Source organism: Gekko japonicus, unplaced genomic scaffold, assembly GCF_001447785.1.
Source record: "Gekko japonicus isolate JY-2015 unplaced genomic scaffold, Gekko_japonicus_V1.1 scaffold460, whole genome shotgun sequence".
Taxonomy (NCBI): Eukaryota; Metazoa; Chordata; class Lepidosauria; order Squamata; family Gekkonidae; genus Gekko; species Gekko japonicus.
Window position 1 is genome coordinate 110,263 of NW_015173688.1, and position 26,922 is coordinate 137,184.

The 26,922-nt window shown below is 43.6% G+C and overlaps 1 protein-coding gene across 1 annotated transcript; it reads right to left on the reverse strand.

Moving 5' to 3' along the window:
• Positions 1 to 221: 221 nt before the first annotated feature.
• On the reverse strand, positions 222 to 26,922 carry LOC107120432 (uncharacterized protein K02A2.6-like). The gene is made up of 3 exons (XM_015423130.1): positions 26,685 to 26,922; positions 23,942 to 26,566; positions 222 to 280 (listed from the first exon to the last, which is right to left on the reverse strand). The coding sequence occupies exons 1-3, from the start codon at positions 26,920 to 26,922 to the stop codon at positions 222 to 224; spliced, it is 2,922 nt and encodes a 973-aa protein (XP_015278616.1).

The following is a 26,922-nucleotide window of genomic DNA, read 5'->3' on the forward strand; positions in this document are numbered from 1 at the left end:
CTTTCCCTCACAGAACAAAACTGGTCATTTTTATCAAGATCTGCTGCTTCTGCGGTCCTCTCCAAGACTGGTAAATATCACCCACTTCCTAAAACACTGTTTCCCCACTCCTCCCTACCTTTCCAGTTAGCTCTTGACTGTTGTGTGTTTTGCTGAATGAACTTTTTTTTAAAAAATCCTCATTTTCTCTGTTAATAAAAATGTGAGGTCCATGTTCTGCCTCAGGTGGCAATCCTCCAGTTACCGTAGTTGCTCACCAGGTTCTGCTCAAGGAAGCGTCCTGGGGGAGGGGTGAGACAAGAAGAAAGGAGGCAAAAGGAAACCTCAGTCAGGCAGGGGATCAGGTTAGGTTCACCTGGGATATCCCTCTGTCTGCACAGACCAAACCTTCAGCCAGTCAGGCTATGGGGATGTGGGTCTCTCTGAGCTTCAGGTACTTTCCCCAGTCTCATCTGTGTCTCGTCCTCCTCGATCTCCAGCCTCTCTTTCCTCTTATACCCATGCCCCACTCCCAGCACCCTCTCGTGTAACAGCCCCGTCCTTTCCTGCTTAGCCCCGCCCCTCTTTATAACATTCCACGCTGACTGCTCTGGTGGGGTGGCTCCTCCTTCCTGCTGTCGATTGCTGGGTACGGAGGCTGCTTTCTGCTCTGCAGGCTGAATTCCACTCCTCCCTCCCTCGTCTCCTCTTTCCATTTATTTCCCCTTCATGGTTCTCTGGTATGTCTTCTTGCCCGACCCCCGAGCTCTGTGCAGCTTCTTTCTTCCCCCCGTGGCTGCAACTCCTGTCGAACTGCCTCCGCATTTGATGCCGATGGTCTGCCTTCCCTTTTTGGTGAGTTAGTCTGTTTGGGGTCGCTCCTGGCCAGTCCCGGGAGAATGGGAGCCGGCTGACCGGGACAAAAAAAATACTATTTTGAACAAATTGCCTGTTTATTTGAGATTTATCACATGGACAATCCCAATGAATGTTGGTATTTCAATCTCTGTTGCCCACTCTCGCACAGTCTCCTATGCTAATTCCCCCCAACTAATTGGAAATGGCCCCTTTGGGTAACACGACCACTCCATTTCACTAAGTGTGGACCCTTCTTCTAGTACAGAAAGTTTTATGTTGGCAGTAGAGGCTTTTTCCCCTGAGGAATGCTTGTTGTGCCAGAAGAAGCTTCTGTATATAGCAAAGTAAACTGGTAGGATCCAACCCATAAGTACAATATAGTTAACTACTTATTCAAAGACATACATTGTAAAAGTGTGAAATCATACTGTGGTCTAATTGGGGTATATTGACACAGTGCACAACTCATCAGTAAGTTGAACTTAAAGTCTATGTGACAGCCCTAGCAGAACTGTGTTTATTCACACTCTCCAGAACTGGGGCTTAGGTTTGACAGAAGAGACTGGACAGGAGGTTGAAAACTGCCAGTCTAGCCAAACAGAAAGTATCATTGCTCCTAGAAAGAGGAGGATGTTTCTTACCCAGTTATTCAGAGGGTTCAACTCAGAAGGGACCCCTGGTTTGTGTGAAAAGGGAAACAGTCCTAGACTCTTCAAGAATAGAAAAGGGAAAGTTATAATCCCACAAGGGAAGTATTTACATACAGGAAGAAAGTCCTAACTTTCCAGGAAACTTTATTAAGACACATTGTTGCTGAAAGAAATCTCCAAGACAAACAAACTGCTCAGAGTTAAGAACTGAGTCTCTAGGAATACAAGCTTCAATTATATACTCTGTTGCCTGTTCAAAATATTATAATTTGTATAAACAACCAAATTTATCTCAACTTCTCATCCCCTGCCTTATTCCTAACTCAGCTGTGCCTGTTCAATAAATGAACCTTTCTGTTTAAACGTTACTTTGTGTCAAGTGCCATTTCCAAAGGGATTTATAAGAAGGCTCCTGCTGAGTTACAATAAATCTCTGGCCTGGGCAAAAGCCAAATAATTTTATGACAGGATGGGACATGCAGAAAGTTATACTTCTGTAATTCAAATATACTACTAAGAGGCTGCTCAGAAAGAGTGGGGAACAGTGTTTTGGTGGAAGATCTGCCTCACAGAGAAGCAGCAGCAGGAGTCCATCATAAATGGATCTTGCAATGCCTCTATTTTTCCCTTTGCTCTTTCATCCTCTGTTGCTCAGGATCCACACTTCACTTTATTTCCAAGGATAGTTCTCTTACCATTAATGCCTAGCACTGGAATAAACCAGAGAATGCCCTCCTGTTCACTTCATGCTCATCACCCAAGGTGTGGAAAGCAGGGATAATTGCAAGATGACTGAAATGTCTCCTCAGAGAACTATAATTTGAAGTTTATGTCAATTTAAGAAGCTTGATACCCTAACTTGACTGCAGCATAGTAAAAAGAAAATCCCCAGATTGACTATCTCTGCTCATAAAAGTGATTTAGATTGCTTCTTTCCACTCATGCTTTTGGCTTGACTGTCCAAATCAATTAATGTGATAAATAATAGATTACAGCTTTTTCCCCATTCAAGCAAAAGGTTTGCATTTTACGTTTATGAGTGGTAGGAACACAAAGCTTCAAACAAAAGCTCTTCACATCCGGACCTCATGAGCTTGACGATGTGACTTCATCCCCCCCCCCCCTTTTGATTCTGCCCATCACCAAGGTCAATTTTTTCTCAGAGTTTGGAGGATATTTGGAGCTAACTACCAGTAGCAAAGACAAGCAGCACAGCTTATGGTGTGTGTGTGGAGGGGTGATGGTGTCATTCCTGTCAGGCCATAGGCACAAAAGGTCAGCAGAGCCCAGAATGAAGCCATGTCCCTGAGCAAAAGACTACAAATTTGGCATGAAGAGCAAAGGAACATGGAGCAGGCAGAGCATCTGAAACAAGTGAAATATTTGCCAAGTCAGGCCCAGAGCCAAATATTCTTGGCTGTGTTTTGCTATCCTTCCCTATTAGGCAAGGTTGAAAAAAGTAACTAAAAGTAGAGTAAAGCTGGTGTACTCTTCAGAGTCCCTGGATGGAAGGGCTTCTGGCAACTCTATATCCTACTTCAGCATATGTGGAATTTGACTCCTGCTGCCCTACATTTAAGATCCTTTGGTTCCTCCAGTGCTGATGGGGGGAGGAGGGAAGCATTTACTATAGCCCTTTTTGGCCAAGGCCCTAAACCCCTCACTTCAACTCACATCACTATATATATATAAACACCTGGGGTTCATCAAGTGGTGCTCATGGCAAATGGGTATTAGTTATGCTACTATAAACTAGTAGCTCTTATTTTAATTCCTTACTCGTGTCTAGCTGATCAGATTCCTTGTGTGGCTGGAATTGTATACATCTGGTGATGGGATGCAATCAGCCACCAGCATTGTCAGTGTGCCACTGTCTTGTACAATTCACCTCCTCCAAAACCTTCCTTCCTTTGTTACAGCTACAACCGCAGGACAGAATTCTAATGTAAATTTTACTTATAAATATACCTGGTAAATGCCATTGGAAGGGGTCTATTGGTATCTTCACGTTTCAGACAATTATGTTTGCAAATCTACATCTAGAATCCTGTAGGGGAAAACATAGATGGGGGAAAACACAGTAAAAGAAAGACTTAAACACCACATCTCCCCTTCTACTTTTAAAACAGCTTTTACAAAACAGCTACAAAGACAAAACAGTTTTTAGTTTAACAAGAAGTGTTGAGTATAAATCAGTTTGGCTTCCACATTCCAATGGCGAGTACTTTCCATCGGTATTTCAAGAACAAAGAAAAGAGAAGTTGATTCTGGAAAATGCATACTCTTACACACAATAGTCTAGAACGGCCTTTTTCTTGCTGTCATTGATCACAGTCCTACTGCACTTCTGCTGCTGCTGCACCTAAATTATGTGCCTTGCAGAGTATGTTCCCCGTGTCTTATTTTCATGGCAGAATGGCTTTCACATTTGCTGAATCAGCTAAATATCTTCCAAAGTAACAGGGGTTTGTATTTGTCTAATCACTTCAAGCAACTGAATTCCACATCTGGATTACCTTAGATAGAAAGGCTGTCTCCCCCATACTCTGATAGGAAGCTTTATAATCTGCCTTATATCAAAGGAGGTTAACTGTTCTACATTTTTTCTTCAAAAAATGTGTCTTTAAACAAGCCTCTGTACAATTATGGTTCCATAACTAAAGAATACCATTGTTTTTGCCCATATGTGATCTGGATCTCATGTATTAGAGCATCACTTCTAAGGGTATTACCATCCCTAATATTAATATCCTTAGTTCTAGTATTAATATCATCATCCATTATATGACAAAGGACAAATGAGTCATGATCACATAATGTATGGAGTTAAGCTATTATTAGAGAGGTGAGCAAACGTTCTTTCTTTCTGCTAGCCATTTATATTTTTGTAAATTGTTACGAGACAGACTGATTTTATGTTTTTATATCTGATACACAAGCAACACACATGGACTGTGCACATTCATTTGTATACCATGAGCCAAAAGAAAGCTGTTTGCATCACCTATTTTGAGAGACAGAATTCACATAGGGAAAGACTTGCCTGCATTTATGTTAGTGTAGCTTGCACACATTCAGCTAGCAAGGCATTGTGGGAACAAGAAGCACATGGTTTGCCATTGTGATCAGAAACAACAACTCTGAGAAGAAAATCCCCCATTATTGGAGATACGAGATTTCACGAAGGCATGGACCATAACGGCATTTGTATAACAGCATCCTGTTTACTGCATCCTGTGTGCCTGGAAAGGCCAGCTTCATTTGTACTTCAAAGGAGCAACAGGAAGAAAAGACTTAACACCTAGCCAAATGGTATTCCATGTGATAGAGGATAGTATTTCAAATATTGGCCCTCCCATAGGAGTACCTGCCCCTTTCCACATGAGCCAATCAGGGTAGTTCATGGGATGGACCTGTTAGTAGGTGGGACCACAGTCTGGCAAGATGCCACCCACCTAGAGATTCAGTATATAACGCAGAAACCATGCTTTAAGCGGGGCTGCTGGCTGGCCACATTCTACTCCCCCTCCATCTTTCCTTGAGTTAAAGCTCTTTGTTTGAATCTCTCTGGGTTGCGCAGCCAGAGACATTCACACACACTAGCTAGCTCATTCTAAGCAGTGTGAATGAGCAATCAACCCCAGGGACCTTTCCCTTCCCTTCCAATTACCATTGCAACCAGACAAGACTTCTAGATCAGGCAAGTATAAATCGAACTAGCTACCTCCCCTCTGTCCCAGTAACTAAAAAACTATTTTATATTCTTTCTTTAACACTAAAGGAAACTTGTATGTTTGTGAATTGAGAAACTGATGCTTTTGTTGATGTTAAATAGCATTGGGGAAAGCACCGCCCCTTGAGGCATTCCACAATCCAGTGGGTGCCTCCTGGACTGCTGTTCCACTTTTTTGTTATTGTTCAGTCGCACAGTTGAGTCTGACTCTTCACGACTCTTCGTGACCCCTTTAAACCCTTGCTTTCTGTTCCCTATGAAAGGTGCAAAAACAACTGAGCAGCAGGTAGGCACTCCCCACTGTGTAGCTGTTTTTTGGGCTGTCTTCTGCAATGTTTACAGTTTAAAGTGACTGCACAAGATAGACCAATACAGCTGAGTGGCAGGGAGCAAGGTGCTTCCTGCTGCTCAGCTGATTTTCTGGCTTTCTGCAAACCCCATTTGAAGGGACTATAATTCCTTTCAACAGGGTTTGTGGGGCCACAAACCACAAACCGGTTTGGTTCATGTACAAACCTCCTGGCTCAGTTCAGTTTGTGGTTTGATTCATGGTTTGGCCACGAACCAAACCAAAGTACATTTTCTTAGTGCATGCCCATTCCTAATTGTTACACAGTTCTCTGAATAACATCTTCGGAAAGCAGGGAGAAGAGAGATCTATGATAAAGAGGTGTGTAGTAGAATTCCAGGGTTGCTATACAGAGGAAGGCAATGGCAAACAACCTCTGTTAGTGTCTGACCTTAACCCTATGCTATCGCCATAAGTCAGCTGTGACTTGATAGCACTTTTGTAATGTACCTACCTCAGACCGTGTGCAACACAAAGGCTCCACATGGTCTGGCTAAACCTCTGAGCTTTGCTCCTAGGAACAATGGACTAGAGGATCCTAGCCCGCTTCAATCAGAGGGCTAGGCTCCCGGCCGAGAGCCTGTGGAACTCTCAGCCACTGTAAATAGCCAATGATGCGAGTGGGGTGTGTTTTGGGTGTGGGGTTTACAGGGGATATAAACCGGCCTGCGAGCCAGGTAAAGTTGTCTTGTTCTTACTGAATAAAAGTCTTAGAGCTGAAATCATGTAGTAAGTCTGTGGACTTTTCAACTTTACATGCGCACAGTGAGTATGGGGTTTGGGGCCTATCAAGTACTAGTAGTCAGTAAACTCTCACCAACTAGGGCTGCCAAGCCACGGCGGGGGATCCACACGTCTTCACAGGATCCCTGCCACGGGGGACAGTGATACGTGTTGCACCACCATCGCCAGGATGTGACGCTACGCGTCGCTCTGGCAACGGGACTTCAAACAGCCTGTGGAGACGTGCGGATCCCCCGCCGCAGCTTGGCAGCCCTATCACCAACCCAATGACAGCTGATGACTCTTCACACTTGTAAAGATTAGCCTGGTGTCTTGGGGACTCCAGCAGTTTTCAAACATTGAACTGATTACTAGGGCAAGCTAAAATAGATCTCATTCCCAAACTGTCATTAAAAAGCTAGATAATTTAGCTTTGCTAGGAATATAAGCAGACAGAATTGTAGAGTTTATTTTCTTCTTTATTACATGCTATAGAACAAAAGAACTTTGGATTTTCTTTCTTACTTCCTTTCTTTTTTTTCTGCAAGTGAATCTATTTTCTGTCTCTAAAGCTCTTTGTAAAACAATGGATTTTCCAGTACATTAGGGCCCGGCATTGGCCTTAGGATTTTCTGGTTTTGGCAGCCATTGTGTTGGCACAGTTCCCTTAGCCTCTGAGACCCACTGCTGATTGATCCCTGTAATCCAATCCATTTTCAACAAGGCACTTCAGTTCCAATAAAAACAAGGGGCTTTGCTGATTGCTGGTTTCAGTTGCAGCTGTTGGAGCCACTAATCTAAAGAGAAATACTTTACACACACACACACACACACACACACACGGAGGGGGACTCTCCTGTCTAAAATAGATTGCTATTTTATTAAATTAATGTCAAATGACAGTGGCATACTGTTCTGATTTGTAAACACCATAGCCTATGACTTCACTGTATTATTTTTTAAAAGATGTAATGCTAATATGTAATCGGTAAAAACATTACAATGCACAATGTGTTAGTGCTATATTTTTCTGGAGGGTGGAAATGCTTACCTTTCACCTGTTACCTTTTAAAAATATGGATACAATACTAGCCACATATTGGGCAAAGATGTACATCTTTGTAATGACCTTTGTAAAAAGGTCATATGAAAGTATAAGATCCACAGGTCACAAGCTCCTCCAGACCTTTTCTCTACCATTTGAGTTATATGCTGAAGTCTGATCCTTATAACCCTACAATGATGCAACATCTTATAACTGTGTTCTGGGCTACATTTGTTTTGAAGATGCAAATAGGAAAATCCAACATCATAAGTTCCTGGGGGCATAAAACCACCTTGTGTTTTTGATCTCCAAAATAGTGGCATACCTAGCTTATTTGGCTCCTGGGGTGGATAATTTTTAAGACCTCTCTCTCTCTCTCTCTCTCTCTCTCTCTCTCTCTCTCTCTTTTGCCGTCAAGTCACAGCTGACTTAAAGAGACTCCATAGGATGTTGGGAGGTGGTTTGCCATTTCCTGCCTCTGTGTCGGCCCTGCTTAGCTTCTGAGATGGGATGAGATCAGGCTAAGCTGGGTCTATCCAGGTCAGGGCCAATGCTCCCTCTAATTTCCCCCCCTATTGAGCAGAGCAGTTCACATCCTGAGCAGAATATAACTGTTGTAATCTTAAAATGGGCAATGGGCAGTGCAAGACCCTGCACCGCTCCAGATTGCTACTAAGTGGAGCTTCCTGTATTAATAAGTGGCCGCTCACATGCACAGCTTAGAAAGAACATTGGCCAGGGCTCCTCCTCAATACAACAAAATTATGTTCAGTAATAATAATGAAATAAAACAAATAATAATAAGGACCAGAAAAGAAATGCAGACAATGAACATTTTCTTTTATTTAACTTCATAGATATAATCATGCCAGTTGTTTTTAAAAAATCAAATTCAAATATAGCACTCCATCACGAATGCCAACATGGTGTAGTGGTTAAAGTGTCAGACTAGAAACTGGGAAACCCAGATTTGAATCCCCACTTTTTTTTTTTTAATCCCCTGAAAACAGGGTAGCTTTATTTGTTTTTGGTACAACTACATACCTACAAAAGAAAAGGAAAAGAAAGATAAAAAATTAAAAAAACCCAGGAAAAGACAGTAAATAAAGAAACCCACACTATAACTAAAAGCCCAAGAAAGGAAGGTCTTAAAAGGTTAGTATAAAGTTAGTCATAAAACTTAAAACTTTCCGTTTAAATCAATGAAATTAGGAGTTAGTGAGTCCAATTTAGTAAATGTCCATTTTCTTCTCAGTGTGCTCAAAGTCTCTTTCATCCATTTCAACTGTAAACCGTTCAGTTTATGAGAGTTACTTGGGAACTCTTAGTCGCAGATCGTACGTATCTCTGGCCACGCCTCCTACTGCTCCTGCTGGGTCTTCGTCCGTCACTTCCAGGCTGTCTGCTGGGCCCCCTCCTAGATTTGAATCCCCACTTGAGTCATGCTGGGTGACCATGGGCCAGTCACATTACTCTCAGCCTAGCCCTGACCTGGATTGCCTCAGGACAGCTTGATCTCATCGTATCTAAGCAGGGCTAATGTTGAGGCAGGCAATGGCAAACTACCTCTTGCCTTGAAAACCCTACAGGGTTTCCATAAGTCAACTGTGACTTGACAGCAAAAAACAAACCATCACACCACTTGGATTCTGAGCAGGCGCTTGGGAGGCCTTCTGTTCTTCATTTTGAAGCTGACCTTCCCAAACATCTACAAGGTATTTTTGAGAGCTAGAAGTCTTCCTGTGTACTAACTTTTACTAACTAACACTAGCCAAACCATTACAAAATAGTAATCACAAGCTTCACCTGACTGGTTGTTAGGAAACACACTACCCCCCCCAAAAAAGTTGCCCCCATTCTCTACTGTTTCCAAAGGACTGAAGTCAAACCAGAGAATCTCTGCAGTAGAAACTGAAGGGGGGAGGGCATTTTTGTAAACCCAGCAGAACCAGTGCAGTGTACACAGTACCCAGCAGTACCAGTACTAATGTGCACAGGGTGCCCAGCAGAGTTCAGTATCATTGTGACGATACCAGCTCAACAGGACTAATGTCAAGCACAGAATCACAGTCTGGGTGTGTGTGTGGAAATCTAGCAGAACCAGTGCAATGTACAGTACCAGGCAAACCCAGAGCCTTCTGTTCCTAATATTAACAAATGTTTGCTACTATACTACTCTTAAATAGAGATGAGAAGGGGAGGGGGACATGGAAAAATTAGGTGGAGACATAAATGAAGTATGGAAAAGAGGGGAAAGTGTGGGAAAGAGGGAGAGAAATTAAGAGAGGGAAAGGTTGTTTTATCTTGCTGCAATACCCTAGCCACTGCTTTGCAAGATCTGGCTGAGCTGCATGCAAGAAAAAAGAGAGAGAAAATGACCTACAGGCTGGCAATTACTGTGGCAGCTATCAATATGCTGGCTCAGTTGTTGTTAAGCAAGTTTGCATCAGTCTTAGAGAACGGGAAATCTAGCTAATCCTAGAGTGTTTTTTGCTATGCTCAGATTTCTCTCCACCCCTAGTGGCTGCAGCCAGAACTGCATTTTAAAAATAAAAGGAAAGACATTCCGCTGGACGCAGCATGATGCTGGCTTCAAGGGCCCTCCAGCTGACTTCCTCAAGCTCCACCCAGGGCGGAGCACACCCCTGCCCCCTTTTGGTACACCACCGCTCCAAAAGATGTTATCTTTGAGAAACCAGATCAAGTTTCTCCTGCTCACTTAAGCAATTATCAATACTGAACTTCTCTTACCTATTATCTATAACCTACCCATTAGGGGGTGTTTGGTTGTATTGCATTGTTTAATTTGAAAGGTTGTTTATTGCTTTTTCTTATTGTTGGCATTCTGAAATTACATTGTAAATCATCTCCATACCTTTTATAGCAGGGGTGTCAAACATGCGGCCCAGGGGCTGGATTAGGCCCCTGGAGGGCTTCTATCAGGCCCACAGTGGAACTGGCTGTCTTCTGCTTCTGCTTCCAGTTCTGCTGCTGCTGCATCATTGTAGGTTTGCAGCTTATAGATACACACCTGAACAGCATACTCAAGATTGCAACAGCACAGACATTTTGATGCAATATTTCAGAGCAAGAGGTGTCAGTTATCAGACACTGTTAAATAAACAAAATATTGCAAGAATGCTAATGTTTAAAGCATGTTTTTATTTTAAGTAAAAAAGAACCCCTTTGTGTTTGTGTCCTTTATAAAATTTATATCTCTGCTATCTGGCATTACATTTTATGACACACATGGCTCGGCCCAACAAGGTCTCATTTATGTCAGATCCGGCCCTCATAACAAATGAGTTTGACACCCCTGCTTTATAAGATATAGTTGGAATTATTTCCTTAATCTGCAATAATTTGGGTTCATAAAAGATTTTGGAAAATACTGTGACGCAACAAGAATACAGCTTGCAGTTGCATAAACACATAGAAACATCTGTGATTAAGTGCAGAACAGTTTTGACAAAATGGATTTTGGTAAAATTGATAAAAGTTTGGTGGTGTTTTATTCATGTTTGGCAGTGCATCTATAGTCTACCTTAATTCTGTTTTTTCCAACGATTAGCTGGTATGTTATCTGTGTAGTATGAAAGCTTTTCTTTTCTTGGCTACTGTGAATCTTATCCAACCACCTGTATCTTTGAGCCCCAAATGGGCCAATCTTATTTATTAAGTACTAATGCACAGTACTGGAGTGCAACAAAGTAAAAACTGCCTGCTTGAGCTAAAATCTGGGGCACCATCCATGGGAAAATCCTTTGCACAAAACCTACTCTCATGCTTTTCTGCAGCTTCTGTTTGTTTCACCATAATGTCTATAAGAGAAATCCTCTGACGGATTGCATCCTAGGTGGTTAGAACGCATGCATGAGCTCAGTGCAACAGGCTTCTTCTGATCTGCTCCACCAGACTTTCTGAGTCAGCCTTTTCATTCTTTGATTGACAGGATGTGATGCTTCCGCAAGGCTGATTCAATGTTCCAGCAGGAAAAACAGCAGTAGAGAGGGAAAAGTCAAAATAAAGTTATGGCACCAGATTTCCAGCTGAGAAAACACTGGGCACTCCTGCTATAGAGATGTTTATTCTATGTTTGCTATTCTTAGATTATTCTGGAGGAGGTATTACAGGAAGCGCAATTAATTTTATATCTAGTGGAACTGGGTGGCAAAACAACTTGGCTGCAAGGGGACAATGAAGCACAGTGACTCCACTTCCAACAAAGAGGAAAATACTTTTTTTTAAAAAAAAAAAGCCCTAGAAAATGTCTAATATGAAGTCTCTTACTTGCCCCATTTTTGAGGGTGAAAGTGGTGAGGGGTAGAACACTCAGTGTCTCTCCCTAGCTGGAAATAAAGAACACTTACATTGTTATTGGCTTTTTAAATGGACTGAAGGATGTAGTCACAGTTGCTTAGTAAACAATAGGCTTCACACTCTAAAAGCATACTGACAAGTGTGGTCATCTGGCACAGATAAGTTGGAGCTCCCATTCACATAGGAAGAATGACAAGTCCCAGAGAGACAGTACCTGACACAGGGAGGTTGCAGGTGATGCAGAAGTGTTTCTTGTCCCTCTTCCACCTGGAAATAAAGTTTATTGTCACTCTTGGCTGAGATACATCTGAGGCTTTGTGGTTTGCTGTTCCCTCCACCTCCCCAGTATCCTTGGTGTTGTTTTTTTTTTTTTTTTAAATAGGAGTGCTAGGCATGGTGGCAAGTCCTGCCCTGCTGGCACTATGTCACTTTCAGGTTGGCTGAATCCTTTTCCAGTTGAGCCATTCATGCCACATAGTCAGAGCCCCTCCCCCCATTCATGTTGTAAAACATTCCAAGACTTAAATGACTTGCCACTTAAATGACTTGCCCCATTGATATCTGAGTGACTTAAACTCAACTAATTTCCTTTGAATTGGAGCCATCTTCTTGACAATCATTAGGATCTTTGGATTGCTGGTTATAACAGTTTTCCTGTACTATGGATTTAAAAATAAATGGCATAAATAATAATAAATGAGGATTGTTAATAAAGAAGACCTGAGGAGAGGCATGCTATGCATCCATAAGTGTGTTGGGGGATTACGTAGGAGTTTATATCTCTACAGGTAATAAAGATCTCTTCAAATATAATTTTACTCCATTAATTTCTGAAATAATGGCAAAAATAGATGCCTACTCAAAACTGAATATCTCATTTGTAGGCAGAATTAACATTATACAAATGTCAATAATTTCCATAAATAATATTTATGTTTACTAATGTCACAATTTTAATACAAGAGAAGAAACTGCAAGAAGTACAAAAACTTTTAAAGAAATGTATTTGGGGTAATAAGAAACTAAGAATAAGTCTGACGAATGTACAGGATAGATGGCATAGGGGAGGTTCCGGCTCTCTTGGTTAATCAAATAGATATTTCTGAAAGATAGGGCTTCCAACTCCCCCGGTAGGGCGGAAATCCCCCACCCCGGAGGCTCCGTTCCCCGACGTCGTGGAATCGGGGCCCGGGGGAAACCCCTCCCCGGCGTGCGCGTCACCGGAAGTGACGTCGCACGCTGGGGGCGGGGCCACGCCATTTGAGGGGAAAACAAAGAGTTTTCCCCTCAAATGGCAGCCACGTTCCCAACCGGCTCCCGGAGCAGCAGGACGCTCCCCCACCGGTAGGATTTTTAAATTTGGCAACCCTACTGAAAGAGGATTCTTTTATAACCCATATTGAGCAAATATATGTTGAAGTTCCATGAGAAGTCTGGATTTGCCTAAAAAAATGAGAGGCAGAAATTTTGCAGTCATACTGATTTCATTTTAATGCACTGCCTCATATCTGTTTGCAATTTGGCCAGAAAATCACACCTTCTATCTCTACATTAACTTCAGTTATCAGAATTTTTTTAAATCTGACCATGACCCTAATAAGTTCTTGAGGTGCTGGTTACCATATATTAATAATGAATAAAAGAGTTGTACCCTTTGAGGTTTCAATATTTACACATTAAAAGCTTTATGGTACAGATAAGGAGAGGGATTTTTGAGAGGGTTAACAGAATCTGAAGAGTTAGCTGTGCAAGCAAGAGCAAAACATATTTCTAGCATCTATCATATGCTGATAGACTTGGCTAGTAAGAAGGAAAAAGGCTATAAAAAGTGACAGACTGCTTTTGGTTATCAAGTAAATCCTGCCTTATGGAAACATTTGTTTATATCAGGGTAAGCCATTTCAGTGAATCTCTCTCATAGGTGTCCCTTCCCCACAAGGAAGCTCAGATATTTCAGCTCACAGAAGACCACCCATCTTGTCTTGGGGTTGTCTCACAAGCCTGCCACACCCAAGGCAGAAGTACCACCTCTAGGCCATGGGTCACCCTGGCCTTAGGTTGGTACCTGGCGATTCCCTAAGACCTTATCATTCACTGTGAAGGACCTTAATTGTATGCCCTGGTCATATACAGCTGTCTGAGTTAGTTGGGCATCCTCCAGGTTCTGACTGGTTTCTTTTATGGCTTTCATCAGTTGATCCTGCAGCCATCACATGTATTCCATCAGGAGCAAGACTTCATCCCAACTGGGCCCCACCCACTGAGCATCCACAAGGTCCAGAATCCTTTGGGGTTTGTGGCTGTAGAGTCACTCAAAAGAGGTGAGTCCAATGGAGGCTTGTGAGGTTTCTTGTACCGCAAACAACAGTGGGTGCAAATAGAGGTCCCACATTGGGTGATTGTGAGCTAAGTTGTGAAGTATTGTCTTCAGCATCTGATCAAACCTCTCAACCACCCTATTCACTTGGGAATGCCCTGCAATGATGAAGATTCAGTAGATGCCCATGGTTTGACAAAAGTGCTTCATTAAAGCTGAGGTGAAGGAGAAAAAAATGTAATAGTAATACACTACACCTGCTGTACACATATTCTGAAGGGAAATAGTTTCAGAGTAGTGGGTGGCATAGTCCATGAGGACCAAAATGTACTGAATGCCCTAGGCCCAGGGGGCCCATGGTAGGGGTTCCATGAAGTCCGTGGCAATGTGTTGGAATGGGGACTGTACAAGGGAAGTGGTGAGGGAGGGGGCCTCAGTGGACCTTGGAGTTAGACCCTCTGACACACTGGGAAATCAAACAAAAGCTCCCAGGGAAACCTAACTGCACCTCCCAGGACCCTGGGGCCAGAACGAAATGGGCCAGAATATGAGCCAAATGTTAAGAACATAAGAGAAGCCAATGTTGGATCAGGCCAATGGCCCATCTAGTCCAACACTCTGTCACACAGTGGCCAAAAATACCAGGTGCCATCAGGAGATCCAGCAGTGGGGCCAGGACACTAGAAGCCCTCCCACTGTTGCCCCCCCCCCAAGCACCAAGAATGCAGAGCATCACTTGCCCCAACTGGAGAGTTCCTATCTATACCTTGTGGCTAATAGCCACTGATGGACTTCTGTTCCATATCCTTATCTAATTCCCTCTTGAAGCTGTCCATGCTTGTAGCCACCGCCACCTTCTGTGGCAGTGAATTCCATGTGTTAATCACTCTTTGGGTGAAGAAGTACTTTCTTTTATCTGTTCTAACCCAACTGCTCAGCAATTTCATTGAATGCCCATGAGTTTTTGTATTGTGAGAAAGGGAGAAAAGTACTTCTTTCTCAACCTGCTCTATCCCATGCATAATCTTATAAACCTCAATCATGTCACCCCTCAGCCGTTGTTTCTGTAAGCTAAAGAGCCCCAAGCATTTTAACCTGACTTCATAGGGAAAGTGTTCCAACCCTTTGATCATTTCTAGTTGCCCGTTTTTGCACTTTTCCCAGTGCTGTAATATCCATTTTGAGGTGTGGTGACCAGAACTGTACACAGTACTCCAAATGAGATCGCACCATCGATTTATACAGGGGCATTATGATACTGGCTGATTTGTTTTCAGTTCCCTTCCTAATAATCCCCAGCCCATTTTTTATTGCAGTCACACACTGTCTCGACATTTTCATTGAGTTATCTACTACGACTCCAAGATCTCTCTCTTGGTCAGTCTCTGCCAGTTCAGACCCCATCAATGTGTATTTATAGTTAGGATTTTTGGCCCCAATGTGCATCATTTTGCACTTGGCCACATTGAACCCCATTTGCCATGTTGACACACACTCGCCCATCCTCGACAGATCCCTTTGGAGTGCATCACAATCCTTATGACTTTGGTAACACACCCAAGTGTGAACATGGATGAGGCATAGTATTTCTCCCTGATGCTTTGTGGATACTGATGGTATACTTCCCCTCTGTCTGATACTAGTTGAAACCAGATGCCCCCATCCTGGACCAATCAGGGAAACCGTGTGGAATGCCATGGAGTTTGGACTACCCCCTCACCGCTGCAGCTTCCTAGTAGGATCATAGTGTTGAGCCATTCTCTTGTGTTGCCCTGAATGCCAGGTCTGTATCCTCTGCTGGGCCTCAGAAGTGGAAAGCCGGACCGGACGTCGGCACGGCACGGCGATGGGTGGCTCTCAATTTGCTCTGAGCCACCCAACCCCTTTTTGCTACTTTTGGAGCCTCCCAGTTGCTGGAAGAACTCCGCCAGACCTCCCGGAGAGAGGACTGGAGCACGAGGCTCTGTTCTGGCCCCTCCTACAGCTGGCAAATTTGAAGGGGTGTCCATTATTGCCCTGAAGCTGGAGCAACTTGTGGGGTGAAGCATGGACACATGTTCTATGTAGCTGCAGCCACCCGTTTTAACCATGTTTGGTTTTTAAAACTTCAACTAAATAACACAAAAGAAGAAGCCCAAGAAGTGAATTTGTGAGTACAACTACTTCTAACTTCGTAATAGAGAAAATTGGTGGCGACGTTACCCTAAAATCATTTGCTTGAAAAGGAGAGGTTTAGTGGCCAGAAGATGATTAGGAGTGGCAGGAATAGTCTCTGGCGTGTTTGCAACTTGAGAACTTTTTCTTGCTTTTTCTTTCCATAGGCATGGATTTATTATGGAAATGGACAGGAAAAAGGCTATGTATTGTGTATGAATATAAGAACTTGAGTGAAATGAATTGAACTGTGTAATTAAAATGGCGTTGGTAACACAAGAGGAGGAGGAAATGGATGAGAATATGCTGGTGGGAGATTTGTCCATGGAACAGTTCCTGAAGATTTTAAGGGAACAGATTCAAAAGGGTATTGAAAAATCCTGCACAGATTTTTTAGAAACAGCGCATAATTCACCATTAGAAAAAAAAGGATCAAATGGAAGAGTGCATTGAGTTCCAATCTATGCTAAACAAAGAAGAAGTGTGTGTAAACTTTACAGAAACGACATATAGTTCACAATTGCAAGTAGGGAAAAAAGAAAGAAATGAGGAATAGTCGATCCAGAGGGACATTGATACTATAGGATGTTACCAAACTAAAAGATGCCCAGAATCTCAAGTTACACCAACTAAAGTAAAGGGAAAGAAATCAACAAAGCCTTTCTATTTAAAAACAGAGACACTAAAAAAGAATGTGCAAAGGTGTTTCTTTAAAGGTCAAGAAAGACCAAAAAAAGAAAGGAAAAAATGTTGTGGTAGGAAATTAAAGATGGGCAATGAAAATTTGGAGTTGAGAGAGTTGAAAGCTCAAAGGAAGAGACTAGGAAAAAATTTCCACTCAATTAAAGAAAGAAGACATGCAGACATGTTACTTCAAAAAAGAACAGAATATTGACTTATAGGAGACAGATCAAACTATATGACAGAGTGAACTGTATGTTGCTGCTGATATACGTCTAATTGAAAAAAATTGACCCTTAAATGCTTGTTATAATGGAATAGTGAACAGATAAAGTAAGGTGGTGATAAGTTTGGATTGGGGTTAGCAGACCAAAATGTTTGTGTTTTTAGCTTTGGGAAAACTTATAGGATGGAGGTGTGTGAAATTGTTTGTCAATAGATAGAGTAAGTTACGGATAAGTTGACTTGTTATTGTAAAAAAATTAAAAAAAAAATAGACAATTGATTTATAGGAGATAGATTATAAGTTATGTTTTGTGTTAGTTGATATATGTATAGTTGAATTTAAATATAAGGGGGTAATTAGGGAAAGTTAGGGATAAGGGTAGATAAAAAGAGTTGGTGAGTTATAAAAATGTTTGGTGGTATGTGTTGATAATTAAAAGGAAGGAAACAATAGTGAAAGCATTAAATCTGATTTTGGTGTTGCCCATCTGGTGATGTCCATGTGTAGAGTCTCTTAGGTTGTTGGAAGAGGGTTGTTGGAAGAGGGTTGTTGGAAGAGCCTCTTAGGTTGTTGGAAGAGGGTGTTCGCTATGACCAGTGTGTTCTCTTGACAAAACTCTGTTAGCCTTTGCCCGGCTTCATTTTGTTCTCCAAGGCCAAACTTGTCCATTATTCCAGTTACCTATTGGCTTCTTACTTCAGCATTCCAGTCCCCTATGATGAGGAGGACATCTTTTTTTTTGGTGTTAGTTCTATGAGGTGTTGTAGGTCTTCATAGAACTGGTCCACTTCAGCCTCTTCTGCATCAGTGGCTGGGACATAGACTTGAATTACTGTGATATTGAATGGTTTGTCTTGGATTTGGACTCATCATTCTGTCATTTTTGAGATTATATCCCATTACTGTCTTTCACACTCTCTTGTTGACTATAAAGGCAACACCATTTTTTCTATGGGATTCTTTGCCACAGAAGTATATATAATGGTTTTCTGCATTAAATTTGCCCATTCCTGTCCACTTTAGTTCACTGATTCCCACGATGTCGATGTTCAGTCTTACCATCTCATTTTTGACCACATCCAGCTTACCTTGATTCATAGATCTTACATTCCAGGTTCCTATGCAGTACTGTTCTTTGCAGCGTCTGATGTTCCTTTCACCATCAGACACATCCACAGCTGAGCATCCTTTCAGCTTTGGCCCAGCCACTTCACTCTGTCTGGGGTTACTCGTACTTGCCCTCTGCTCTTCCCCAGTAGCATACTGGACACCTTCCAACCTGAGGGGCTCACTTTCCAGTGTCATATCTTTTAGCCTTTTGTTACTGTCCATGGGGTTTCCTTGGGAAAGATACTGGAGTGGGCTGCCATTTTCTTCTCCAGTGGATCACATTTTGTCTGAGTTCTCTGCTGTTTCCTGTCTGTTTTGGGTGACCCTCCACGGCATAGCCCACAGCATCATCGAACCATGCAAGCCCCCTCGCCATGTCAAGGCGGTGATCCATGAGAGAGTTTAGTAGCTCCATTAATATAAGAGATCTGTTTAGTACAAATTTTGATTGTTTAAATACATACTACTGCCTATGGGTACTGATCATCTTGCTCTGTTTCAGTGGCATGTATACAATGGCATGTATACAGCAAATATGAAGCTCTATGTGCTGTTCTTATTTTGGGCTAGTTATTTTCTCTTGATATTTTTTTAAAAAAGTGCTGTCTGCTTCAAAATCAAGTGTAAATAAGGATAGCTGATGTGCAGAAAAGGATTCCCAAGGGTTAAAGAGAGAGAGAGAGAGAGAGACAGACAGACAGACATGAACTACAGCCACATTTGCAAAAACTGAATTATATATGCCACATAATTCATAATTGGTACAATTTACTTCAAAAACCAAAACTAATATATACACTTTGCACAAGCAGTAATTTCCCCTGTTCTGAAGTTCTTGGGTTTTTTTAAATCACATGCTATGATTTATGGCAGAGGAAAAGTTTATACTTTCTGTTCTTTTACATAGGCCTTCTTACACATGTGTAATGTTTCACCTGGAAAACTGTCCTGGTGGTTGCTTATATCAAGTGTGCTGAGACCATTAGCGGTAAATAGCTGGTACTTCTTTCTCCAGATTGATTTTTTTTTTGTTCTGTTGCTTTTGCTTTATTTGCGTAAGTTATTCAGTGGACCTTAAAGTGCTCTGTGTTTGTTCTAATTTACAGTTTGAGTCATAACTAAATTAAATCAAAGCACTCATGTTCAAACCAATTTAATCTGATTTAAGTCAGCAAAACTAAATCAGCTTAAATCCAAGTATTTCAGGTTTCCTGGATCAGGTTATTAATTAAAAATTGTTTATATTAATTGTTAAAGAGAGGAGAATCCTGACTTTTCTAGAGTATACAATCAAGAATAGTGAAAGCTATGACATATCTATAGTGGACTATACATTGGTGAAGAAAATAAGAATGCGAAAACCAAACAAACAAAATAATCAGAATGCAACCAAGAAACTGAATCTGTATTATAGAAGTTTTGCCTCTGCACATAAAGAGCTCAGGAAAATGGAAAGAAGACATTTTGATGTGTTTATGCAAGCCAGACACGGTCACATGAATGACTCTGGCAGCACTTTACATCAACTCAGCAGCTGTAACATCCCTCTCTACTTGGCCATAAAGCTTGATATAAAGTCTTGGGCAGGGCTGCTTAGCTGGGGGATGCCTAGGGGTACAAAATTCTAGAAGGCTATGTCACCATAGTGGGCCTAAAGTAGTGAGGTAATTAAGAACATAAGAAAAGCCCTCTTGGTTCAGATTAGTGATTCATCTAGTCCAGCATTGTATCTCACACAGTGGCCAACTAGTTACACTGGAGGGCTGATAAAAGGGCATAGAGGCCAAGGACTTCCCTGACAGTGCCTCCTGACACTGGTATTCAGAGGTTTACTGGCTCTGAATGTGTCTAGTAAATACTGAATGACCTATCCTCCATTAATCTGTCTAATAAAGAAATCTAAGCCTGTGGCCATCACTACATCGGTTACCTCTCCCGATATACCTGTGTTAAACTCACTCTCCCCAAAAGCCTTGGAGGGATGCAGCAGCCAGAATGGCAGTAAGACCAGGGTCAAACACCTCACATTGGTCTGGCACAGGCAGGCAATATGGAGACAGAAAAGACTCCATTTTTGAACCAGCCTAACAGGCCCAGGAGAAACCAAGCCAAATAGGAGTGTTGAGAGCAAGCATGTACACAGGATCCCATGACCGGTACAATCAACAAAGATTGCCATCCTTACCATATTAATCCCTAATGCCATCGCCTGGGTAAATTGCACTGTCTCCTTCAAAGTAATTTTGAGGGTCTAGCACCCTTCCACACTGAATATCCAGCCACTGATACACACAACCACAAACACTGGCGACTTCCCCAACCTCAGAAGTTTAAACCAAGCATCCCGCATGTACCCAGCTTAATCTGGCTACTCATTACACCGTGGGCCCTGGCTCCCCCCAAAATATTTAAACTGGTACTCCACACCTCAACCTTTGTACAGTTCTTGGGCGGCCATAAGAGTGTACCCTCAGACTCTGTCCGAAACTTTGACGTGAACTGCTGGTTGGCCATGTCCTCCTTCTGCCATGTGGATTCCAGACTTGAGTATCAGGTGAATATTACCCTAATCTAAAACCAAGCACCTTCTTGTCACTATCGATCACCTCTCTGTTTCTTAGCTTTGTGTGTGTTGATCTATTGTTATTATTTTTGCATGAGTTAATAGTTTAAGCTTTTTATTTAGTTACAATAAAACTCCATTTATTCAATCAATAGGTCTCGTCCTTCCACTGGTATCTCTCGCAATTTGACCCTCGTGTACATAGAGTATAAAGAACCCTTGTACATGTGTACTGCCCTGCACGTTTATAATCAGATCCAGGCAATCCATATAACACGTCCTCTGGCAGTGAAGTCTATCTTTTAATCCATTGTTGAGCAAAGAAGTATTTCCTTTGTCCACCCTGAACCTACAGCCCACCAACTTCATTGGATGTCCCCAAGCTCTAGTATTTTGTAAGGGAGAATTTTTTTTTTGTGTGTCCACTCGCTCTACAATTTGCATGATTTTATAAATCTCTACCATGTCTCTCCCTGCACATCATCTCTTTTCCAAACTGAAAATTCCAGATTCCACATATGGAAGGTACTCCAACCCATTAACATTCTTGGCTGCCCTTTCTGTATTTCTCCCAGCACTGCAATGTTCTTTTTGAGAGATGGTGACCAGAACTACACACAGTATTCCAAATGAGGTCACACCATACATCTATACAAGGGCATTACAACATTGGCTATTTTATTTTCAGTCCCTTTTCTAATAATTCTCAGCATAAAGTTTGCATTTCCACTGCTGCAGCACACTGGATTGATGCTTCCATTGAGCTATCCCCAAAGACCCTTTTCTTCTCAGTCCCACATGTTCAGATCTGAGATTTTTTTTGTTCCAGTGTGCATCCCCCTTACACTTAACAACACTGAATGTCATTTGCTACATTGTTGCATTCTGCTCCCCAAATTCTCTTCTTGCTTATTTATTAATTGCTTAGTTATTAACTTACAGGTGCTTTTGCCAGACCCTGTGCTGCCTTGTGGTCACTTCATTGGGGCAGTTGTGACTTGGGGATGAAGGAATCCTTTTAGATTTGGCAGTAGATAACCTAACCTGGGGGATTCATTCTATCTGGGCTTCAATTGGTATTGTTTTAAACAGCTTCCAAGCATCCTCTAGCAATTTGACTGCCTTGGCATTTTCCCCTTCAGCTTCCTTCTAGCTATTCCCATCATTTTTGTTAATAATAATAATAAAATTCCATCTTTGGAAACCAATTGTTACTGTTTTAGACTTTAGGGGCAACTTTCTGTTGATAAGAATGCTTAACTTAATAGCACTGTGGTCTCTTCCAATTGGTGTAACCATAAACTTGAAAGCCCTTCACAAACACAGGGACATATGGAAGGAGATGGTCCTTCAAATATCATAGAACTATAGAATCTTAGCATTGGAAGGGATCTCCAGGGTCATCTAGTCCAACCCCCTACACATTGCAGGGAATTCACAAATACCTCCCCCCACCTCCAGTGACCTCTGCTCTATGCCCAGAAGAGGGCAAAAAACCCAACAACAATCCTCCAGGATCCCTGGCCAAATATGTGGTCATGAAAGGCTTTAAAGGTCATAACCAGACGTTTAGAAACCTCATTTCTATAGAATGATTCAAGCATATGTTTACTCAGTCAGTAGCAAAGTAGTTGAAGTCATCCAGCATTACAACCTTATCTGCTTTAGTTACCTCCCTTATTTCATTCTTTGTCTCAAGATCAGCCTTAAGGGTTTGATCAGGTGGGCAAATGTACACTCCTACTTTTAAATAACCTTTAGAGCCTAGTATCTATACCCATAATGATTCTGTCAGAGAGTTCATTCCCCTAATGTTTTCTATAATGATACCTCCACAAACACACCTCTTTCTGTCCTTTCTATAGAACTTATAGCCAGAGATTATTGTATCCTGTTGATTTGTCCCACCCCACCATGTTTCGAAACACCCACTATGTATAAACTTTCATTTAGCAACAAGCAATCCAAGCTCCCCATCTTGGCTTGGATATCAGTGGGCTCCTTCCTACCCCCTCCCTACCCCCGACCTGTCAATGGACTTGAATGATCAAAATGCAACTGTGTTTATGAAATCTAGTAAATTCCTAGTATTCATCTGAATGGGAAGAGTCTCAAAATACAATCCTAAACAGAGTTCTACCTATTTAAGTGCATACATTTTAATCAACTCAGTAACTCTGCTTACTGTAAATATGTTTTGAGGAGTACCCAGAAGACATCTTGATGTGGAGGTCCTTAGTTATAGTCCGGAGCAAGTCACTTCAAAGGGCTGCTATGAGGATACAGTGAAATAAGCCTCTGCATGCTACTCTCAGCTCCTTGGAGAAAAGCTGAGGATGTGAGACATTAATCAATCATCAGAGATCTTAGAAGCTGGCCTGTTGGTTGCCAGCTCCAGTTCATGCTATCTACTTGCATGTTACAAAGAACTATGAAAGTCTGACTTTCATACAGCCAGTCAGTGTTCAAAGCTATGTTGCTTGCCCAGTATTGGATCTGTTAAGTCGTGCGCTTAACAAAGAGTCGGAGAGTGATTCAGCAAGAATTGCGGTTTATTCTTCAGCTCAGTTACTTCTCCATTGCGGTACAACAATCGCCAGCCAGAACCCATCACAGAACAGAACATACACTGGCTTGTCTATATTTAAACACTCCCGGCTAATGTAGCCACACCCCCTGTACAGATAACAACCTATGAGATTGAAGATACAATGCCCAATCACAAGCGGTCCCGCTTTGTAACGTGATTGGTAGACACTCCCTGGGCTAGGACTCCTATTGGTTACATTAGGATCCTAGCCCAGGCTGAAGCTTAACATTAAGTTTCAATGAGGCGATTCGCATGTCAGTATTTACATTCAAGTCAATACATAACAAATCCCTCCCCCCTAAGCAAAAACACTATGTACAATCATAATCGCTTAGGTAGGTGGGCACTCTGCGCACTCTCTGAGACCTCCGCGGCAGAGGAGGTTCAGGGCACTTCTGAATTGGAGGCACACTGCTTGACTCACTCTCGAGTGGGTCAGGTACGCTTTCATCCCTTGCAGTGGGTCCAAGAGTAGGGGTCTGCCCTCCCTCAGGGACAGTACTGGGCTCGGCAGGCTCGGCAGTACTCACCTCTGGCAGAGGTATGGGATGGTCCTCGGGGTCGGAAAACTCAGACGGCTGCGAGCTGGGGCGGCCAGTTGCCCACCGCTGCCTTAACTGGTCAGTGTGTCGCCTCCACTTGCGCCCGTCCGCAACCTGGACAACGTACATGCGGGAGCCCACTACCTCAGTAATTGTGGCTGGAAGCCACGAATGTCCCCCGGCATAGTTCTTCGCAAAGACCGTGTCCCCACATTCGTAAGTGCGGACCTTTGAGGGAACACTCTGCTGCTGGGGCCTCAAGTCGTTGAGGTCAGGATGCAAGCGATCCAGCAACGACGCTAGGCGTCGCCCCATTAACAACTCGGCTGGGCTGCGGCCCGTAGCCGAACATGGAGTTACGTGCTGGCGCAGGAGAAACGACGCCAGTTTCACTCCCCAGTCCCCGGATGTCAGCTTTGCAAGCGCATCTTTGGTCGTGCGGACCATTCTTTCTGCCTGGCCGTTAGAGGCAGGGTGGAACGGGGCAGAAGTCATTTGGCGTATCCCATTGTTAGTTAGGAACTGTACAAATTCGGCAGAAACAAATTGAGCGCCGTTATCGCTCACTAAAACATCAGGCAACCCATGTGTGGCAAAAAGACGGCGCAACACATTAATTACAGCAGTGGAAGTGGTGGTAGACATTGGCGCCACTTCCAACCATTTTGAAAATGAGTCCACAACAATTAAGAACATTTGCCCTTGTACCGGGCCCGCCAGGTCGATGTGTAGCCTTGACCAAGGCTTTCCCGCCGATTCCCACTTTTGCGGATAGGCGGTTGGTGGGTCGGCCCTCGCCTGCTGGCATGGCGTGCACCCCCGAACCCACTCCTCAATGTCAGCGTCCAACCCGGGCCACCACACATATCCCCGGGCCAGAGCTTTCATATGTACCATACCGGGATGGCCCTCATGAAGTGATTTCAGCACTTTTTCGCGCCAGCGATGAGGCACAACCACCCGGTTTCCCCACAGTAGACAGCCCTTGGATACGGACATCTCGTTTTCCCGCATTTTATACGGTTTGAATTCCGGCTCTAAAGTCCCTGCCGGCCACCCCCTCCACACCCAGTTTAGAACACGACTGAGCACAGAGTCTCTTGCTGTCGCAGCAGCAATGTCCTTCACTGACACGGGTGCCTCCGGCAGTTCCTCAATAGCCAGAACTGAGCAAGCAGGAGCAGGGTCCAAGTCCTGGCCGGGCAGAGGGCAGCGGCTGAGCGCATCAGCGTGTCCAATTGCCTTACCCGGCCGGTGTTCCAAGTCGAACTCATATGCTGAGAGGAACAATGCCCACCGCAACATGCGAGCGGACATAACATCAGGGAGTTGCCGGTCCTGGGCAAAGATCCCTAGCAAGGGCTTGTGGTCCGTTACCAAAATGAAACGCCTTCCAAACAGAAAGTCATTAAACTTTTTAACAGCAGAAACAAGCGCCAAAGCCTCTTTATCAATCTGCGCGTAGTTTTTCTCTGCTGCTGTCAACGACCTGGAATAGAACGCTACGGGGGCCTCCCGTCCGTCCGGCATAACATGGCTCAGAACCGCCCCCACCCCATATGGGGACGCATCAGCAGCCAACACCAGTAGCTTGTTCTCATCATAATGAGTCAGCACAGCATCTGATGACAGTAATTCTTTCACCCCCTTAAACGCTCGCTCATGCTCGGGGCCCCACTTCCACTTGGAGTCCTTGTGCAGGAGGTTATGCAATGGGGCAGCCACTGACGCCTTATGGGGCAAAAAGGCGTGGTAAAAATTAAGGAGTCCTAAGAAGGACTGGAGCTCCTTGTTCCCCTGTGGCCGTGGTGCATGCTGTATTGCGGATACCTTATCGTTTGTGGGGTGGACCCCGAACTCATCCACCCGGAATCCCAAGAATTCAACACTATGGACCCCCACCAGGCATTTGGACTTTTTTACCTTAAGCCCCGCATCGGAAAAACGCTTGAGCACCTCCCTAACTCGGTGCAACAATTCATCTTCGGATTTGCCCGCTATTAGCACATCATCAAAATACGGCACCGTGCCAGGCACCCCCCTCAGTAACCCCTCCATGAGACTTTGGAAAATCCCCGGTGCGACATTCACTCCGAATTGGAGTCGGTTCACTCTGAACGCCCCTCTGTGCGTTACTATAGTTTGAGCTTCAGCCGCCTCCTTTGTTACTGGGAGTTGTTGATATGCCTGGGCTAGGTCGAGTTTGGCGAATATCTTGCCCCCTCCCAGTGACGCCAAAACGTGGCTGATGACCGGGACAGGGTACGAATGCTGCTGCAAGGCTTTGTTAATGGTGCACTTGTAATCAGCGCATATCCGAATTGACCCGTCAGGTTTAATAGGAGTTACTATGGGAGTTTCCCATTTGCCAAAAGGCACTGGTTCCAATACCCCTTGCTCAACCAACTTATCGAGTTCGGCCTCGATTTTTGCCTTGAACGGAATGGGCACCTTCCTGTATTTAAGGCGGATAGGCCTAACACCAGGATCCAAGTCAAAAGACACTGGGGGACCGTTATACCTTCCCAAACCACCCCCAAACACTTCAGGAAATTCAGAATATAATACAGCCCATTTATTTTCCACAACAGTATTAACTCCCACAACAGCAATACCCAGAGGGTCAAACCAGTCCAACCCGAGCAGGTTGGTTCGGTTCCCCTCAGCTATTAAACATGACAACACAGCACTTTTTCCCTTGAACTCCACTGTGAACGAATCCCTCCCTGCCAGAGGAATTCGATTTCCCTGGAAATCGGACAAGCGGGTGTCCGCAGCTTGCAACCTCCGCCGACTCCGCGTTGGAAACAGCTTGTGCCACGTCTGCGTCGACAAAACGGTTACCGCCGACCCGGAATCCACCTCCATCTCGCACGGCGCGCCGTCGAGGCAGAGAGTGACGTGGATCTTCTGTCTGCTGTTTGTGCTGAAAATGGTGGCTTCCGATGACAGGCTTCCTGTCATCTGTCGGCTGTCGTCTTTCGGTGCGGCTCGGGGACGTTGGTGCCGTCGGGGCGATGATGCGGGTGACGACTTGTTCGCTGCTCTGCACACCCGGGCAACATGCCCCCGCTTCCCGCAT

Coding starts and splice junctions, on each gene's coding strand:
- LOC107120432 (XM_015423130.1), bottom strand. CDS start 26,922: ATGCGGGAAGCGGGGGCATGTTGCCCGGGTGTGCAGAGCAGCGAACAA. Junction 26,567..26,684: donor AGGTGGATTCCGGGTCGGCG/GTAACCGTTTTG, acceptor TTCCTCTGGCAG/GGAGGGATTCGTTCACAGTG. Junction 281..23,941: donor TGTCCAGGTTGCGGACGGGC/GCAAGTGGAGGC, acceptor CCCCTCCCCCAG/GACGCTTCCTTGAGCAGAAC.